Below are 20,158 nucleotides of genomic sequence, written 5' to 3' on the forward strand. Positions count from 1 at the left end.
TTTGTGCGGTATTAGTTTAAGCAGACTGTGTTTCTCTATTGTTGTGACTTAGATGAAGATCAGAACACATTTTATGACCAATTTATGAAGAAATCCAAGTAAGCCCAAAGGGTTCACATACTTTTTCTTTCAACTGTATGTATAATATGTATTTAAATTTGGGCATAAACCAAAACACATGGTTTCTATTCAAAAAAGAAATGTCGTTTTCAACAGTAGAAGTGAGATACCTTATTCAAGTAGATGATGAGAGATCCTTTTTCTGAGAGCTTCTTGTCTATCTCAAATTTTTGAATAACTCTGTCCTTACTTAAGACTAACTGAAATATAAGAAATATTCAACACAAAACATACTTATAAACTGCTTTAAAGGAATTGTGTGTACAGCTGCAGATCATCACTGTTCTTCATGAAAGTACCTCTGTGAGATCTCTTTCATCCGCTATGAACCCTGTCAGTAAACCCACATCCAGAATACTCATGGTGGCGTCTGATTTCCCTTGGTAGCTGTAAAGAAAAAGAAAAAGGGGATCTAAGGATGCAACGAAAATTTGGTCGATAGCTATAACTCATCATTCTCTATGTTGGAAGTCGATAACTGGTATATTGGCCTATATACAGTGTCTTAAATTATTTTAATTTAGCAACGTCCACCTTAAGTGGTTCAACCAGATGAAATGATTCATCCTTTATCGGCTTTAAAACATCGCCCTGCCTTTAATGATCGGACCTATACCGATTAATCGGCTACTACGGATAATAAATCGTGTATCTCTACTAAAATAATTCTGTCGAAACAATAACATAATTGTACATTTTATTAAAATTAAGCAAATTTACATCACACAGATTTTATTTTTTATGTAACTTAATAGATATTTCAATGTGTTTACTTACAAGAATTCCAAAGTAAGTGTGTAACTTTCAAGGGCTCCGACGTAACTTACTGTATAGAATAAAGACAGGAAAATTCTGAAAGGCTTTATAAATATAAATGTATGAAATGTTCATTCTTTGTCAAACCTACCTTGACGATCTTGTGCGATTTTAACAGTTAGATCAAACAGGTTACAGTTGTTAACATTGTCAGCAGGTTTGGCATAGTACAGCCTGAGCACCTGAAAACAGACACAGGTAACACTCGCGTCACACACTCATATGAACATTTATGTGATGACTATACATGTCAACTCACTGAGAGTGTGGCTGTTCCAGTTCCTTTAGCCGTTATGTTGAAGTTCTTGTTGAGATCGGTCTGTTTAGTGTAGACGGACAGTTATATATATAAAGATAGCTTTTTGATATAAATATAAACAGAATTAGACTCTGGACAGAAAAGACAGCTGGGGTTAGTCAGGTGAATTCTCACCTTGTCTGACCGCGTCACATGCACATTGTGTTGACTGAAACTCCATCTGATCGAGTTGATTCTTTCAGCCAAAGCCAGCTCTACGTCCAGTCTGAAATCTTGACTTTTCCTCACTTGTGTGCGGTATTCTGCTATCGCCTGGAACACCATGATGGTTGCCTACAACAGACAAATGTATATGTATCAGTGTGTATAGTTGGGTTTTGCCCTGATAGCACACTACATCTGGCAGATGCCTATTTGTCGTCTGCAATTACATCTGCAATACAAAGTTTGGTCAGCTGCAATAAGTCTCGGAGACGTATGCTGTCAGATGTCGTAGAGACATCTTCGTCTGTAAGATGTATGATTTAGAATGGATGTAAAACTGCTGTTTCTAAGATGTTTTCCAGATCTTTAGCAGATATATTACATACGTATGTGGGGCTGCAACAACGAATCGATTAAATCGATAAAAATCGATTACTAAAAGAGTTGGCAACGATTTTCATAATCGATTCGTTGTGTCGCGCGACACGGAGACGTTTGATTATAAAAAAAAAAACTTTATTTGAGCGCGGAGCGGAGTGAACACACTCGGTCTCTCGCGCACTGATGCTAGCAGAGTTCGGCGCCTCATAGACATGGCGGAGCAAAAAAAAAAAAACGAGGAAAGATACATGACGGAGGCAGAGAAATCCGCGCGACCCAAGTCATCCAAGGTGCGGGAGCATTTCACACTAAATTAACAGAAAAAGTGTGTTAACTTCAAAATATGCTAAAGCGACATGGCATTGCACAGGAGCAACACGGCAATGATCCAGCACCTGAAACGTGTTGGACTCTTTGATGAGGAGGAAGGGAGTTCAACAGCAGGTTAAGTCATTACGTAATCGTACTTTTGTTCCGTTTTGAATTGAGGAACGTAATGTCCGTGGTGCTGGTGTTTACTCGTTATCCAGCTTGACAAGCATGACAAGTTAGCGTTAGCTCGTTAATAACAGAAGTAAAGCAGGGGTGGTGTAGTTACTTTGCGCTTTGCATTGCAAGACTAAAGACACGTTTTTATTCACTCGCCAATCTGTTGTCATGTATAGCTACACTGCAAAAACAGCTTTTCTTACTTAGTAATTTATTTCTCGTTTCCAGTCCAAGTATCTAAAAAAAATCAAGATTACTAGACAAGAAAAATGGCATGAGAAAATTAATTGATGCTTAAAACTTTTGTTTGAAATTATATCTCATTAAGATTATTTTTCGTACCCCATTGGCAGATGATTTTGCTTGATTTCAGCAAACAATCACTTCATTTTGAGGTGTTTTTTCAGAAGACAAGACATCATTTCTTATGCTATTTCATGTGTCTAGTAAATGTATCTTGATTTAAGATTTTTTTGATATTTGGACTACATATGTTTGGACAACAGGACAAAACTACTAAATTAGAAAAGCAATGTTTGCAGTGTATATTCTGTGCTTTGTCCCATATAGGTTATTATTGACAAATATATTTGTGTGTGTTGTACTTTCTTATTTAATTTTAAAGTTCTTTTATAGCAATCGGTCATCTTAAGCTTTGTTAAAATGTGGTGTATAAATGAACCTTGCACTTACTACAATGATGGTCATAATTTAATGAATAAGCTTCAAGTGAATTTGAGAGAGACTGTGTGTCAGTGTGAGAGTTTATGAGTGTGTGCGTCTGCAAAAGTGTGTGCGTCTGCGAGTGTGTGCATCTGCGAGTGTCTGTCTGCAGTGTAGTGTAGAGAAAAAGTTCTGACATTCAAACAAATCCTGTTAAATTTTCTGATTTGTATTTTCTTTATTTTTTATAAATTATTTATTGTCCTGGCAGCTCAGGTGGCACTTTATCTAAAAAAAAGTCTATATATTTGGCAGATGTAAAGCATACATGTGTATGTTTTTTGTGTTAGTCCATTTTTATTTTATTATTATTATAACAGCTGATGTTCAAGGAGCAACATGTTGGTGCAGTTTCTAAAGATTTTAGTTCTGTTTTTGAATAAAGGGTTGGAAATTAATGCTTTTCTTGGTTTATGCTTTTATCCGATTCATCGATTAATCGAAAAAAAAACAATCTACAGATTAATCGATTATTAAAATAATCGTTAGTTGCAGCCCTATACGTATGCTTGCTAGCTGTTTGGTTCACCTGTGTGGTGTTATAACCGCCATAGTGAGATTGTTGTCTGGCCAGCCAGTGGACGGCTTCTCCTGCTGTGTCGTATTCTTTTGCTTTGACGAGGGCCAGCACGGCATAAGCTGTAGCCTCTAGAGAATGATAATGTTGACCCGGGACGATCCAAGCGGTGCCGTCTGTTTGGAAGATGCAGAAAATATTACTGTTATTGCAAGAAATGTCAGAGCAGAAATGCGTTTGATGAATTAAAAAACACTTCCTAATTTGGGAGCTTGTTGTAACACTACTGACCGTTTTGTAGAGTTGAGTGCTTCATCAACTCATCTTTATCGAGTTTCTTCGTGTTGGCCAAGGCGTAGGATGTCATAGCAACAGCGTAAGGATTGGTCAATGATTTAAGTTTACCTTCCAGATAGCCAACAGACTTTCTCATACTGTTAAGCATACTCTGAATAAAGAGGTGAAAATGAACAGATTTAAAGGTTAATACCAGTGTACTGAATTACTTTTCCCCAAAAGTGCACGTGGTGAAAGACTTGAACATACCCCAACTGATCTGTTACAAATCTCGCTGCCCTCTTGCATGGCGATCAGAACAAACGCAGTCAGAGAAACGTCTCCATCTTTCCCTTGTACGTCACCCTGAATCAAATCACACAAATCAACTGTGTGTGTGTGTTTTCTTACTTCATCATAGCACACAATTTTTTTCTGAGGTTTGTTGAAATCAAATGTGAATTTGGCTTTCACTCTTCAGGAAATCTGTAATCACTCTTCAGCAATACAGAATATAAAACTTCCACACAAATTCAAGACATTTAAAGACGTGAATGCAAGAAAGTTTAGTGACTATATCACATTTCATGTTCAGAATTTCTTTGTGTACTTAAAAGAAAATTTTGCGCATCTAAAAAACAAAACATAAGGTCCACCAGTGATAAAGTTCAACTCACGCCCATGTCTATTGTGAATATAGGCTGATCATCTTTGAAGATCCGTCTGGCAGCTGTTTGTTGAGGACCAGCCACTTGAGGGCGCTGCAGAGCTGGTCGTCTTTTATAGTAATATAGTCTCTGGCCATAGCAAAAACCTTGGCCACATATGCCGTCAACCTTTAACAGAGAGACAAAAACAGATGCTAATGCAGAATAAAATAATATTAAACACAGAATAATGTTATAAAACTCATTGACAGCAACACGGGGGAGTGACGGTCATGATCGTTCATCATATCGCTTTAACAAGTAAACAAACATAGGTGCCATGATGGTTTTTGTTAGTAAAATTATGTTTTACCATGTGCCGCTCTTTGAATGTGACCAGGCACCAAATGACCCATCCTCAGGTTTACGGTAACTTAACTGCTGCTGATAACCTTATGCCGAAAAAAGACAAATAAGTGCAGAAACATCTAATCATCCGAGATCTTGAAAAACGTCAACTTTTAATTTCAGGTTTCAGATTGTTTATTCGTTATGGGACCTGTGTTGATGTGTTGAATGGCTTTTGCGCGGCGCTCCGGGCCGACCTTGTCCCACTGATGGGTGCTGTCCAGATAATGAGTGGCAATGAGAGGTAGAGTCATGTGCATGACGTTCTGCTCTCCGCACCCGCCAGGCTGGTAAATGAGTCGACCCATGAAATCTCCACTGATGGCCTGCTCTACCGTCTGAGTGATCTCATCCCCTGGCGGCAAGACAAGACTACACTGAAAAAATTATTCTTGACGTAAGTAAATGTTACCCATGCAAATCAGTTAAATTGTATTTACATATGCTAGGTAGCAATGTAAACTACATGCAAACTTACTGAATCTACTCAATAAACTTGAGACAAGGATTTCCACTCAATTAGATTGAGTAGATTTTATTCTATGTTTTTAAGTAAAGAGTACCTAAATTTAACAGATATGAGTCATGACAGACTATAAGATATTAGATAAAGTCTACCTTATATTTCTCAATATGAATTATTCATAAAAATGGAGTAATATTCACGGTGGCTTAGTGGTTAGCACGTTCGCCTCACACCTCCAGGTTTGGGGGTTCGATTCCCGCTTCCGACTTGTGTGTGTGGAGTTTGCATGTTCTCCCCGTGCTTCGGGGGTTTCCTGCGGGTACTCCGGTTTCCTCCCCTGGTCCAAAGACATGCATGGTAGGTTGATTGGCATCTCTGGAAAAATTGTCCGTAGGGTGTGAGTGCGTTAGTGAATGAGTGAGTGTGTGTGCCCTGCGATGGGTTGGCACTCCATCCAGGGTGTATCCTGCCTTGATGCCCGATGACTCCTGAGATAGGCGCAGGCTCCCCGTGACCCGAGGTAGTTCGGATAAGCGGTAGAAAATGGAATGGAGTAATATTAGTTTTATATAACTGACAACAGTTCATCTACTTATTATGAATGATACATATTGAATAATTAAACACTAAATATGACTTATTCTGAGAAGCTTGAATTGATATAAAAATGGTCAGAAACAGGAGATCACATCAATTGCTTTTATTGATCGAATAACAATCATCTACAAAAGCCCTTTGTGACAATGAACACAAGATTAATTTGATGTCATCATTATTGTGATCATTGATTACTTTCTTTGAGATCTAGACTCTTGCAGGTAGCAAACATATTTCTCTTTTATCAGTCACAGCTGTGTTTCACGTGCCACACTTTTATGTTACTAACAAAAGAGTTTGTTACAGTAGTATAATATGATAAATAATATAAGTTAATGCATTTTACATATTTAGGTGTTAATTAAAAAGTTTGTGGGTTTGAGAATGATTCTTCAATGAAATGACAAAGAGAAAAGTTACCACGACATGTTCCATGTAGAAATTTGTGTGTTCAGATTACGCTTAGATTTAATATGATGCAATTTAAGATTCAAGAGATCAACTAATGTAAACACTGATCACAATAATGGTGACATCAAATGAATCTTCTATTCATTGTCACAAAGGGCTTTTGTAGACTTTTGTTATTTGATCAATAAAAGCAATTGATGAGATCTCCTGTTTCTGACCATTTTTAGGTCAATTCAAGCTTCTCTGAATAAGTCATATTTAGTGTTTAATTATTCAATATTTATCATTCATAATAAGTAATTCATATTAAGAAATATTAGGTAGACTTTATCTAATATATTTTAGTGTGTCATGACTTATATCTGATAAATTTAGGTACTCTTTGCTTAAAAACATAGAATAAAATCTACTCAATCTAATTGAGTGAAAATCCGTGCCTCAATTTTATTGAGTAGATTAAGGAAGTTTGCATTTAGTTTACATTGCTACCTAGTATATGAGTAAAATTAAACTGATTTGCTTGGGTAATATTTACTAATCTTCAAGAATCATTTTTCGGTGTACATGCAAAGAATTCGATCCAACGGAACAAACCGTTTTATAAAATCAACAGTGAACAAATGTTACATTTTTCATTACCAGATACTGAGACAAACACCTTAGCAGGTGTGTCTGGAATCCAATCCGATGGCTTGTCAGATCTGATTTGCACGTGTTGTATTCCACCTGTTCCAAATGAGACCAAGATGACTCGTGTACCAATCACAGGAAGGACATCTTTGTCTGTTATTCTTAAATGTAACTCATTTCATTTTGTACTAGCTAGCCAGCGAGATGCTTCAGCAAGGAATCATCAGCATTATAATCTTGACTGGCTGGAAATATTTATGTGATTCACTATAATTCTCACCCGTATTGGCAGGATTGAGCTCAATATTTTTCACTGTGTCATTGCGTAGCACACCTTCAGACTGAATGAAAACAGAAAGAGTTATCAGTAGGCCAAATCTCATCCATGACCTAAACAAAACTGAAACACAATTGCAGCCAGACTTACCACCACCTTCAGTTCTTTTTTCACTCCATCGGAAAATCCCATTGTGGCAGCCTTCACCTCGATCATGTAAATGTCTTTCTCGCCGCTCAACTTCATGGGAATGATCACATATGAAACGGATCTGGTAGAAAAGGGTCTGACTTCGACCATTGTTTTGTATTTACCCTTCTTACTGGCAGCGCTGCAAACATCTACTGTCTCTACAAACTCAACACGCACTTTCTGAAAAAAAGACGATGGAGGAAAACTATTAGATGTAATTCAAATGAGATATGTTTGAAGTCACAATTTCACTTGTGCATAGACTGTTGCCTATGAAATAACCTTCATGTTCACAGGGGTGTAATTGTGAATGATGGCTTTGACTTCCAGCTGCTCGTTACGAACGGCCGAGTACGGCACTTTGAGGTCAATGAAAAACTTCTTAAAAACGACCATCTCCACAGGATCTGCCACACAGATACCTTCAGGGAGAAGAAGCAAGCAGAGGATGTTATAATGTGCACTGTTAGCCCTTACCTGCTATGTCTACAGTAGTACATTGTCAACACTGTAACAGCTAGTTACTGTAGAACATACATCTGCAAAAGCTCTTATTGAGGTTAAATTTGTAAGTCAGCATTAGTGTGATCAGTTTCTATTTTAGTTGGGCTGTTGGCTCTCATAGTTTTGAATGTTTTTCCTGAACTGTATACATGAAAATGTTTGTATTAGAAAAGGACAAAAGTGACCATACTGTGAGCAATTTATATGAAGTGATGTGAACCAGTAAAAGAAAGTGTAGTGTTTCAATTTCCAAAAGTGCTCCCACTATATTTAGTCAAAATATCTAGAACAGGGTTGAGCAATCCTGCTACTGGAGTGCCGCAGCTCTGCAGAGTTTAGATCCAACCCTCATCAAACCTTGTAGGTTGTGGGGATTTCATATGTTGGGGTTGTGTGGGTCTGGTCTTGTTTTGTGGTCGATGTTGGACAACAGAGGAATAAAGTTGCATTATGCCTTTACTATATTCCCTGGTTGTTCCTTTGTTTTCTGGTGACGCTAGCGGAGTGGGAGCGGGTTGGACCTGCACGGTTTTGGCGAGTGGGAATTCCTGGGTAGCTGGTGGTGGGGTCTCCTTCTTCTTCGTGGATGTTTGCTTGGTAGCAATTGATTTCTCCCGAGGTTTTTCCTTCTCCATTAATCAATCATTGTAGTTTGGGTTCCTTGCCACAGCAGTGCAGTGTTGGCTTGCTCACTGGGAGACTGCATTTATTTATTAGATATTATTTATTAGAATGATCTTGCTTGTTCTATAAACCACATGCACTGGGCTGTGTTTTCCCGTTCTGTGATTTTCTTATTTGCTCCTGTAAAGCTGCTTTGGAACAATTGACATTGTAAAAAAGCGCGATATAAATAAACTTGAATTGGATCAAACACAGCTAATCCAGCTAATCAAGACCTTCAGGAGCAGTGTTTCCAAATCCTGGTCCTCAGGGCACGACTCCCAGAATGTTTTAAACTCATCTGTTTACCATCCGGCAGAATGTCTGGAATGTCTATGAACACACTGATGAGCTGAAACAGGTGTTTTATATACACTGAAAAACTGTGGAGTAGGAATTACTTGAAAAAAGATAGAAACATAAAAAGAGTTTGTTTTAAAAGAGCTGTCGTGAACAACTATCTGTAGCTTTCACTAGACATTCTCAGGCAGTTTTATTTTGTCGATTGTCACCATTGTTGAGTTTCAAACACTGATTCTTCATGTCTTTCACCTCAAGTTACGCAGAATGATTGAATATGTTCAAGGGTTGTGCATCAAGGAATCACATACTGATTAGATCACTACTTCGAAAACTCATGAATCTCTGGAAACCTACACAGCTCAGTGTTCATTAACACACCAACTGCACTTCTACACGTTGTCGTAATATTCAAGAAAAACCTTTCATTAGAGTCAAGAGCACAACAAAAACAAACACTGATCACAGCCATGGTGGTTTTTGATGGTGGATGTCTACTATCACAATATAAAAGTAGTCTTTACCTGAGAAGTTTTAATGAAAGCTTCAGATAAATTGTGTTTAACTTTAACATGACAGCTCATTCAAAATGAACTCTAATTTCTGAGTGAAAATTTTGTAAATCCCAAATCAAGTAAATCCTACTCCACATAGATTTCAGTGTCTGTGAAACACCTGATTCAATCATCAGCTTGTTAGTATGTTCATAAGAGAAACATTTCAAACATTCTGTCAGAAGACTGATGAGTTGAATCTGATGTTTTATATAGAGACACATGTACAACTTTCTGGGAGGGGATCCCCGAGGACCAGGATTGGGAAACACTGATCACGATTCCTAGAAACTTCTTTCTGATGTATTTTCAAGAACTAGTTATTGCATAAGTGTACATAACAAAGTACGTATCCAACCACCGTAAATGAGTCAAGAGTCCAACTAAACCAAACACTGATCACTATTAAAACATAATGAAACCACTATAATGAACTAGATTTATATTTTTGTTAATTCTCAATAAGATGATAGACATAAAGTGAAAGTTGTGTCTGTAATAAATTAAGATGTTAATGATGTTTGTGTTTAATTCTCCTCTGGTGAGATCTTGACAGACTTCTTGTGTTCATCTATTATTTACACTTAATGTTCATTCAAGACTTTGTTACTTCAGTGAGTTAATAGATTATTTTAATGATGTATCTTCAAACAGTCATTACAGTAGTTTACTGTAAAACGCCTACAGTATTTACCTGGCAACAGTATTGCCCATAAATTACTGAAGAAATGACAGGTAAGAGATAACACTGTGGCGGAATCGTTTTTGCCCACAAGCTCGGGCTGTTTTACAGTCTATCGCAAAATCAAGATCTTCAACTCACCGTGCGTGTCTGACATGCTGATGGCTAAGATTTGCCAGGTAGTGATGGAGTCTTTCAGATGCATGGTCTTTTTTGGTGTTACGCTACAATGTGAGGAAATGACACACATTTAAATATTCCCTCATAGCTCAGTAACTTAGTTTTGTTTTTAAATAATGCTTCTAAAAAAAAATTGTTTCCAGACTCTAAGGCTGTTAAATGATTAATCATGATAAAACACACCCAGAACTAAAACATACCTGTTTATATTTAGGAAATACCTGCATGAATATTTTACGGTGTAGATAATTTAAATGATATGCCTGTGTAATAGCTGGAGAGATACTGGTTGACATAAAATTAAGTTAATTTGCTTGATGGAAGTTCTTTTGGCCAACTCACCAGGTTTTGCTTCCACATCGTGGCACCTCCACCTCATCCCAAAACCAACTTTCAGGAAAGACTGACCTTGTAACAATATCATCAGAATCGGTAATATAATTATCATCTTCATCACCTGTTAAAAGTTTAAACAGAGATGTGCAATTACGATTGTTTAATGTTACTTTATTCAATGTAGAAATTACATGTTTTATTGTGTTATGGGATTCATGGGTGCATACACCTTGGAAATGTATTTGGTGTTATATTTTTAAATGATTAATTAAACAATTCATCAAATATGCCTCTAGGGGGTTAAGCCCTACAAAGACTAAAACATTTTTGAAAACATAGGCAAAAGCATTTAGAAGACAATATTCTTCGGGGCTTGACTGCTTAGTATATGAGAGAGGTCAATATGTCAGGGCTTTGCAACTAAAAGCAGGCTTCATGTAACTTACTGCGAGCCAGAACCATCTCTGCCTCTCCAAACTTCTCTCTGCTGTTTTTCGCCTCATTGCAGCAGTGTAGAAAGGCTTGGACACACTCCTGTCTGTCTTCAATGTATGTGGCTCTTCGTTCACAGGTGTAGCCGAGTTTATTGTCTCTCATTCCATCTACACAGCATTTCTTCAGAGGGCCCGGGTATTTACCAGCTGACAACACAACAGCAGAGCAATGAAAAGAGTAGAAGAATAAATACACCGATAGCCAAAAATATCTTACATTCAAGATCCTCTAGAAGCCACTAACATCAATTTGGAAAAGGAACATGTATAAAGCTAAATGTACTAATGAAGATAAACATAAACATGTGGAATGTATAAAGACAACTATGTGTTCTAAATTTGAAATGTAAATGAAAAGGGAACGCAATGATTGAAAGTTTTCACCATAGGAGACCAATTTTGAATGTTTTTCCATTCGTCTCAGGTATGCAAATCATTGCATTCTGTTTTGTATACACTTCACCATCTCTAAGGTAAAATCTGATGAAATGTATGTGTCCATTGTGTAAGTCAAGCTCCTTACACAGTGTACTGGTGACCTGCAAAAGATCCACAGCTCTCCGTCTTCTCTGTGGAGTGGCGGGACAATCCAGCACTAGAGGATGATGTAATACAGTTTCACACAAAGAAAACACAAGACCTTATTGGTGATGAGAAGAAAGAGAGAAGAAAAACAGAACAGGCTGGTGCTTGTATATATTGAAAGAGCTGAACCATTCAGATACATTTTCTGGTGTTGGTTCCTCCAGCGGTGCTGGACTCAAACATCAGACCAGCGTCATAGAAAACCCCCATACTGTCTCTTCCACTCCCTGCTGTACAACCTGTGTCATGTTTCTCAATCACGTCCCAGATCTACACACAGCAAAACATTTATGAAAGTTATTGAAAAAAAAATCAATTTTTTTATTTGGCCTGATGATGATTTGTTACCTTCGACTGTGTGAGTCTGTTCTTGTTGAGGACATGCACAGCCTTGTCAACCACCACCAGCCCAACTTTAGCTCCGGGGTCTCCAGTTATTTCCATGTTGACCAAGTCATGTGGACTTTTATAATCCTGGTTGTAACTCTCGTCTTTTAGCTGAAGTTTAAGCTGTTATGAGACACAGAGGAAGAGATCGAATCAATTGCTAAAAAAGACACTCAGACTTGAGAAAAATAATGCAAGAAATGACATAACAATCAACGAAAACCTTTGAATATGTGTTCCTTAATTCACCAGATCACAGTACACCTAAATTTATTTAATTCAGTGGCGACGATTAAAGTGATATTTTATATTATACTTATATAATTCATAATTCTAATAATAGTAGAAAATTGTGTTATCGTTTACCTACACTCTTGTCATTTCAAACTTGTATGACTTTCTTTTCTGCAGAACACAGAAGAAGATATTAAAAAAAATGTTTGTAACTGAACAACAGCTCTACCCATTCATCAGTTAACCACATTCTTCAAAATATCTTATTTTGTGTTGTCCAGAGGAAAGAAAGACAAGAGGGTGAGTAAAGGATGACAGAGTTTTCGTTTTTGCTTTCATTCTGGATTCGATTACTCGTTGAACAGGCCTATATAAAATACTCTGAGCAAACAAAAAATAAAAACTTAAACTGTATATAACTTGTATTGTGCAAAAACTGGCAATAAAAGTAATGCTCTCGTTGTTTGGTGATGGTTTGCTCACCGTTCCCATGCACGTGTCCTTCACATCCACCCAGACGGAGTCAGACACCACCTCATCCGATCCAACGTGATAATAAGCCACGATGCGAAAAGATGGAACCATGTCTTTGGTCACAGTTAGAGGCACAACGATTAGAGACCTTCCTTGTCTCATCTCTCTTCCTACCCTTACAATTTGCCCCTTACTGAAGATCTAAAAGTACGATGAGTAACAAAACACATGAGCATTCAGTCTCAAACGCAAAATTGTAACAGCGCTTGTGCGTTAACGTGCTGTTACTTCTCTCACCATGTATGTGTAATCGTGATTTTTGATAGTTGAACCTGTCGGTACAATCAGACTAATTTTTCCTTGGTCACCGATCTCCAACTCGGCAGCATCGATGCCGATGTGCAGGTAGTTTTGAGAGTTGCCCTTGGGTTTGTAGGTGTGAGCCACCATCTTTTTCACCGCCTGCTGTTTATCTTCTAATTTTGAATCTTTGGTCTTCACCTGGAAAAAAACATCCAACAAACAACTGTAAATATTCAGTTGATTTTTTAGGGGTTTTTTCAGTTGGACTGGCAGGTCTTACTGTGATGTCCAGCGTCGAAGAATCTCCCTTAACCTCTACGGGGATCTTCGCAATGCCATTGGCTTTTGTTTGACTTCTGAACCCTCCAGGGTTGACCTCCACAGGGACATTTTCCGCAGGCGTCTGGTCAGGATTTGTCACGTAAACCTTTTTGAAGTTTTTTGAAATGAGCAATGAAAACACATCTAATAACTGTGATGTAACTTCACAGAATTATAATCAAGGTCTTAACGGTAGAACCCTTTTAGTCTAGATTCATACCGAGACGTCAAAGGGCATTCCAGGTTTGAAGAATTGAGGTGTTCTCTTGAAGTGGATGGTGTACGGTGACGTCACAATCTGAATGCCTCTCTTTTGTGCTTCAACCATTTCACTGCCTGAAACACACACACACCATTATGTCAACAGTATATATACAAACACATAAACATAATAAACAACAGATAAAAAGCGTGTGTTGATCTCACCGGTCTCTGTTAAAACGCTGACTGAAACAAAGAGTGATTTCCCAACCAGCTGGAGGATGTTTGGAAAGGTTTCTAGAATCATTTCCTTGGTCAGAGTAGCACTTCCTTCACCTTCATCTATCTGAAAAAGATATTTGAGTTATAATGTAAACACACACAAACCAAACGGACAGTGCATGTTTATCGGAAAGATCTAATGAATGCGTCGCAATGACATGGTGTTCAATTTAAGGAATTTATGGCATTGTTTACAAGAGGGCGACTTTAATTTGACCTACATTGGAACTTTTTATTCAAATAGCTAACGAAGTGGTTCTCAACAGGGGGGCCGGGGCCCACAAGGGGACCCTAGCTGACTTCGACGGGAGCCTCAAGGTGACCAATATTTTCAAATTAGAGTAAATTAGCGTTGAAATGCATTTAAAAACAAGATATTTCTTATGAACATTTTTCCAGTTAATGTTAAAATACCTTATTGGGAAGAAATTGGGTAGAGGGGGCCTTTAAATATTGTTGAATACAATGGGGGGCCTTGGAGTCAAAAAGGTTGAGAACCCATGAGCTAACGTGAATTTGTTTTGCTTTAACTGTCCATCACGGCTTGTTCGATCAGCTTTATGAATGAATTAGGCAAAACCTATTGTTGTTATTGAGAGAAACTCACCGGAACCCTCTGCAGTGAGTCAGGGATGCTCAACTTTCTCTCTTCGTCCATGATGCCAAAGACCACATATGCTTGTCCCTCTACATTCTGCCCAAACAGGTACCTACACAAAAAATTAAGCTTCCATCTCACGTCACAGGTTTTGGTTGTTCATTCGGTATCTTGATGTTTACAAAGACAAATTCCTTTTACTTGGCAAGAATCTTGACTGTAAGACTTTCTTCACCCACATAGAAGTACGATTTGCTGAGTGATAATGTGGCTTCGATAGTTGGAAGCACTACAAACCAAAACCATTCACACATTATTTGGGGTTTTCAAAGTTATCTTATTGCAAAACACGCTGGTTTTGTTGAAACACGTCTCACCGTATTCTTTGACCTCAAAGTCTGCAGTGAAGGTCTTTTGTGGGGTTTTCGCGTACCGTGTGACCACCTTCCAGATCCCAGGACTAAAATCATAAACATTTGGGATATTATAACATAAAAAAACATCAGATCATACTGTAAATGGTGAAAGAGTCAACACACCTGGCAATCTCAGGGATTTGGTACATTTTAGGCTTCATTCCACTCACTGGAAAAACCTTATCTGAATGAATGGTGATACCTTGTGGATTCTTAAAACATATGGACAGAAACTAATCTGAAAACACAATCTTAACAGAGAATAGAGCTTCATTGATTTAAGAAATGAAAATACATGAATACAACATGATGCTGCAAATGAATCTCTTGATAGAAGTGTTCTAAAAAACATACTGTATATTCTGTTTACCCGAAACAAAACAAAGCCCTTTGTGTGCTCGAAGCTGCATTATTTTTAAAGATTCAAAATGGCATTACAAGCCAGACAAGGATAATAGTGGTATACTTTTTAATACTTATTCTTAATATCAGATCTTTTTTGTTTGTCCAACATTTTATGTTTTACCGCTTTAAACTAAAAACCAAAAAAATTGATTAAAGACAGAATCTGGAGGAGATAAATAACTCTCGGTTTACTCAGTGGCTCAGTGTTTTGTAATCGCCAGTACCATGATTTCCACTGATATTTCTGATGCGCTGAGACGCAGGCTTGGAGTCAGAGAGAAGATCCTGTATTTAACTGCAAAAGAGAGTAAGATGAGTTTTTTTATTTGTTTAATTTTGTGCAGTGTAATTTGTAATATGTTTAGCATAAGATGAGACACGTTTCAAGTTCATGTGCGTAAATGCTCGGTCCAATTGCTATAAATCTGAAGATTATCTGTATCTAACCTGTGCTAGCAGGTGTGTAAATGGGTTTGTCAGTTTGTATAAATATGTATCCAGATTGAAATGACACCATGACCACTTTCTCCAGCAGTTTAGAAGGAAATTGAGCCTGTAAATACACATACTGCTTCTCCACATCTTTTAGGAAAATATTTTCCTCGACAGGAATCTACACGGAAAAGGGCAAACAATTTTAACAAAAGCATTTTAAAAGTTGAACATCATTTACAAACTTGTTTTAGTGCCGTGACAAACACTGACCATGTTTATATTTGTGACAAAACCAGTCACAGGTAGCACTGGAATGTTTTGGGTCATACTTATTGATTTTTCCTTTATGCCCAAAATCATTTGGATATTCAGTAAAATTCAGTGATTATTCAGTGATTATATTTTGCAAATGTCCTACCGTGTATATTTTAAAATATCGCAGTAATATGCTATGCTAAGGATAACTTTACATGTGATTTTCCTAATGTTTTTATTTTTTGCCACCCTCAGATTCTAGAGTTTTAAGTAGTTGTATCGAGGCCAAATATTGTCCGATCCTGACAAATCATACATCTAGGGCTTATTTATTCAGCTTTCAGATGATAAATCTCAAATAAAAAAAATTGACCCCTAAGACTGGTTTTGTTTGCAGAAGTACACTTAAAAGAGACCTGTCACCTTTATGTCTGTAAGGACCTGGAAGTTATTTTTCCTTGTCAGGATCACAGTTTTGTGCAGCAGATCATTGCTTTTGGTTGGGAAGTTTTTCACCATGATGTTCACACTCAAATCTCCTCCATTATAATCCTGAGCCTCCACAAACACGTTCTCTGAGGAACCAGCCCTCAGCAAATTAGGAGCCGACAGAATGTATCTGAAAAGCAAAAATATATATTTTTTTAAATTATTATTTCTATAATCTATAAATCATATTGTTTTGAATACTCACAGCGGGTCACATAATGTGAGGAGAGGAGAAGATAGAAGAACAAGAGTCGACCAAAGCAAATCCACATTCATCTTGACTTACATGTACGTCTGTCTGTTCCTGCAGCTTGTTGAATTTATACTCTCTCGCTCTCTCTCTTACTCTCTCTCGCTCAACCATCTTTTCATAATATTCATAAAATGTGGAGATCTTTCGAAATAATCAGAATAACGGCATCATTAACAGAGAACTGAACTGAGCTGTCACATTTTTTGGGGTCTGGAGAAAAAGAATGACCTTTAATATCCAGTATACTTGCGCAAGATAAGTGAACAAGAATATGAAGACATGTTTAACATAAATGAAATAATACACTTTTAAACCACAAGTTCAAAACTTGAGGAATGCCTTAGAGAAACTATCTACGAAAGAAATACCTCATACTCATGTACTGTGCATCAACGAGAAGAGGAAAATGCAACTTTTATTACGAATACATTTTAAATACTTAAAAAAAGCAAAATGATAGAAACATTTTCTGCTATTTTGTGAATCATAAATAGTTTATGAGAATGTGAAGAGTTTGAATGCAGTCAAATTCACATTTCCAGTAAATGACCTGCAAAAACATGTTGTGTAAATTTACCCTTTGATCATCTGGCAATGGCTGTATTGATCAAACTTTTGGGGGGCAAGAGAATTATTAATCGGCAGCCTACATTAAGAAAATGTGTAGGTTTTAGCGACAAATGAACAAACTTGGTGTTCAGCGTTTGCTTCATGCAGCAAAAAAACCTGCAGGTAACAGCATGTGGAAGATGATTGATTTAAATAATGCTATATTTTGCTTATGAAGCCATTCAGTAGTTAAAATTCATATCTATATTTACATATGTTTTAAAATGTTATATGCTACTGAAGAAAGAAACAGCCCACGCGCCGCCAAGTCCAAACCGGCCCACATCCGAGTGTGACGTAAGAGGCCACTCCCATGTCCAACTCGCCATCGTCACTGTTCCGCCCCTGAAACCTGGGCTGTTTTTCAATATGCATTCTTTAGCGGTCGTATGTCCTTGTGTTCTCGCTCTATGTCATCAAAAACCGTCAGAGTCCGGTTCAAATACTCAGAGAACGCATGAACAGAGAACTAATGCTGCGTCCAAATACCCCCACTTGCGGTCTTCCACTTGACAACTTTCATGATGCATTTCCTGTTTTTGCCCTAATGTTCTAGTGTTCGTCAGGATCCGATGCGACACACTTAGCAAGTGCAAACACGTAACGTTAACTAATGGGGTGTTTCTAATTATGAGATAAAAAGCAGTTTTAATTCACCAATAAAATACGTAACACTACGTTTTACTATGAAATTATATATAATATATAATTATATAGTGAAGTCAAGTCAGATTTATTTGCATAGCGCTTCATTATCAAAGCAGCTGTACACAAAAAACAAAACACATGTTAGCCAAGCGTAGATTAAATAAAGATATAACCTTAAAAAGCAGTAGCATAAGCATACACTTGAAAGCTTTTCGCAACATCTCGCGAGACCCGAGCAAAAAGTCTCATGATTCATATCCAGAACAAGATGCATGATGGGATACGCTTAGCCTTAATACAACTCCAAAGTGGTATTCAAGCTGGTGTGGGTTTAGCGTGCGTTAAACGCACTGCCATTTGGCATTTTAAAGACGTTGGACACACACGCTCTCAAGTGGCCAAAACTGGAAGTGGGGGTATTTGGATGCAGCAAAGGACACATGAAGTTACCTTATGTGATCTCGATATCAAGGATGCATCGAATGCAGCCTTGCGCACATAGGAACCCTCTTGAAGTCACTGTGGCCTGTCCATCCAAGTTGGATCTTCTGAGTCTGCCTCGCAATACTGTTTTCCACGAGAACACAAGTCCGTCCTGTTCATTCTTGGAATTGAGTAACGGTCTTGGTTTTATGTACGCCTGTGCAACAATGGCGCTACTTCCTGACCTGTCAGCAGTCTGGGAATCTTAATAAAATGTTCTATTACATTTTACTAATACGATTTTAATGATGTAAAGGATGTCTAGGCGAAATGTAATTTCGGGGTGTAACCCACCCCTATTTGGTAAAGAATTTCCAACATGCTTAGCTAGTTTCCTCATCGAACAGAACTCTTGTATTGATTTAAATACCCTATCCAAACATGTTTTAAATGTTATGTGAACACTTACGTTTTTGTATTCTAAAAGTCATGCTTAACATATTTCATTCATTTTTTTCATAACTGATTTCCTTTTTTATTCATATTTTCCATTTACTAAAGGCTTAACATTTAAATGATATGCTCAACAATTCTATACAAGCATAATAGAGAAATAGCTTGTTTTTATATATTAAATACATTTGGGAACATAGCATTGACCTTCTGGCCTTGTTCAATAACACAACATGATATGAAATGTGTCCAGGTCTCCCAGATACTTAAAGATAAATAAAAGACATGCTTCATTGGGTATTTTTTTGTATTTATTATTTTACAAAAATAATTGAATCTGATTAAAAGACGTCACACCGACGGACCAGTGGCTAAACGTTTGATGCATAAGGCACGATTTTCTGGAAACTCTTCAGCACGTTCAAAGTCGCCATCGGTTCACTTTTAGTTGAATTGGTTGAATTTCCATTTCACATGAAAGATGTTGTTCTTTAAAAACACCACGAAGCCGTCCGATCTAAGAAGTAAGCTGTCGTCTTTACAACGGTTGCTATAAGAATTCATCACGATCGACTAAAAGCTTCATTCTTAATAGTTTGCGAGATTCACGGCATAAACTTATAATCATTTTGTTGCTGTTAACTTTTGACATGTTCGTCAATGTTTACCGGTCTGTTACTGTAGGGACATTACTCCTAAAACATGACGTGGCACAAAATAAAATGTGCTTGGTTGACTTGCCTGTCAGTCATATGGTCTCTTGGGTGGGCCTTAGGCAAAGAAAGCGGTGATAAGTTCTAGACCAGGAGTCGGCAAGTTTGGCATCGGACACACTGCAAAAAATGACTTTCTTGCTCAGACTTTTTTTCTTGTTTTCAAGTAAAAATGTCTAAAAATTCTTGAATCAAGAAGCATTTTCTTGATGAGTATACGGACCTAAGAAAATAAATCTTGTTTTTAGTAAAAATATATGAAATTTCATAGAATTTTTGTTAAAAACAAGCAAAAAAATCTGCCAATGGGGTAAGAAAGATAATCTTGAATTGAGCGACTAAGAAAAAGGTCAACCTTAATTCAAGATTATTTTTCTTACCCCATTGGCAGATTTTTCTGCTTGTTTAAAGCACCAATTCACTGAAATTTCATATTTTTCCCCAAAAACAACACTTATTTTCTCAGGTCATTTTACTCATCGAGAAAATGTATCTTGATTTAAGAATTTGTAGACATTTTAACTTGAAAACAAGAAAGTCATTTTTTG

The 20,158-nt window shown here is 37.3% G+C and overlaps 2 protein-coding genes across 2 annotated transcripts in view; one reads left to right on the forward strand and one right to left on the reverse strand.

Annotated features, from left to right (window-relative positions):
- Positions 1-17,508, reverse strand: part of LOC130435230 (complement C3-like) — a 22,387-nt gene extending 4,879 nt beyond the window's left edge. Inside the window, 36 exon segments of the mRNA XM_056765668.1 lie at positions 231-320; positions 420-507; positions 898-946; positions 1,028-1,118; positions 1,196-1,255; positions 1,370-1,528; positions 3,522-3,685; positions 3,801-3,957; positions 4,056-4,151; positions 4,463-4,503; positions 4,506-4,621; positions 4,806-4,884; positions 4,992-5,195; positions 6,954-7,040; positions 7,225-7,285; positions 7,372-7,593; positions 7,696-7,835; positions 10,258-10,340; positions 10,639-10,753; positions 11,079-11,273; positions 11,650-11,721; positions 11,852-11,981; positions 12,060-12,221; positions 12,816-13,007; positions 13,104-13,307; positions 13,390-13,536; positions 13,651-13,766; positions 13,857-13,977; positions 14,521-14,623; positions 14,713-14,800; positions 14,889-14,971; positions 15,051-15,139; positions 15,557-15,627; positions 15,780-15,945; positions 16,446-16,641; positions 16,717-17,508. Coding sequence (XP_056621646.1) covers positions 231-320; positions 420-507; positions 898-946; positions 1,028-1,118; positions 1,196-1,255; positions 1,370-1,528; positions 3,522-3,685; positions 3,801-3,957; positions 4,056-4,151; positions 4,463-4,503; positions 4,506-4,621; positions 4,806-4,884; positions 4,992-5,195; positions 6,954-7,040; positions 7,225-7,285; positions 7,372-7,593; positions 7,696-7,835; positions 10,258-10,340; positions 10,639-10,753; positions 11,079-11,273; positions 11,650-11,721; positions 11,852-11,981; positions 12,060-12,221; positions 12,816-13,007; positions 13,104-13,307; positions 13,390-13,536; positions 13,651-13,766; positions 13,857-13,977; positions 14,521-14,623; positions 14,713-14,800; positions 14,889-14,971; positions 15,051-15,139; positions 15,557-15,627; positions 15,780-15,945; positions 16,446-16,641; positions 16,717-16,787 — 4,308 coding nt within the window. The 5' untranslated portion in view covers positions 16,788-17,508.
- The window catches only part of LOC130435256 (complement C3-like), a 23,515-nt gene continuing 18,905 nt past the window's right edge, over positions 15,549-20,158 (forward strand). Inside the window, exon 1 of the mRNA XM_056765744.1 lies at positions 15,549-15,639. The gene's annotated coding sequence lies outside the window, so the exon portion shown is untranslated. The remainder of the gene's footprint in view (positions 15,640-20,158) is intronic.

Source organism: Triplophysa dalaica, chromosome 2 (genome assembly GCF_015846415.1).
Source record: "Triplophysa dalaica isolate WHDGS20190420 chromosome 2, ASM1584641v1, whole genome shotgun sequence".
NCBI lineage: Eukaryota > Metazoa > Chordata > Actinopteri > Cypriniformes > Nemacheilidae > Triplophysa > Triplophysa dalaica.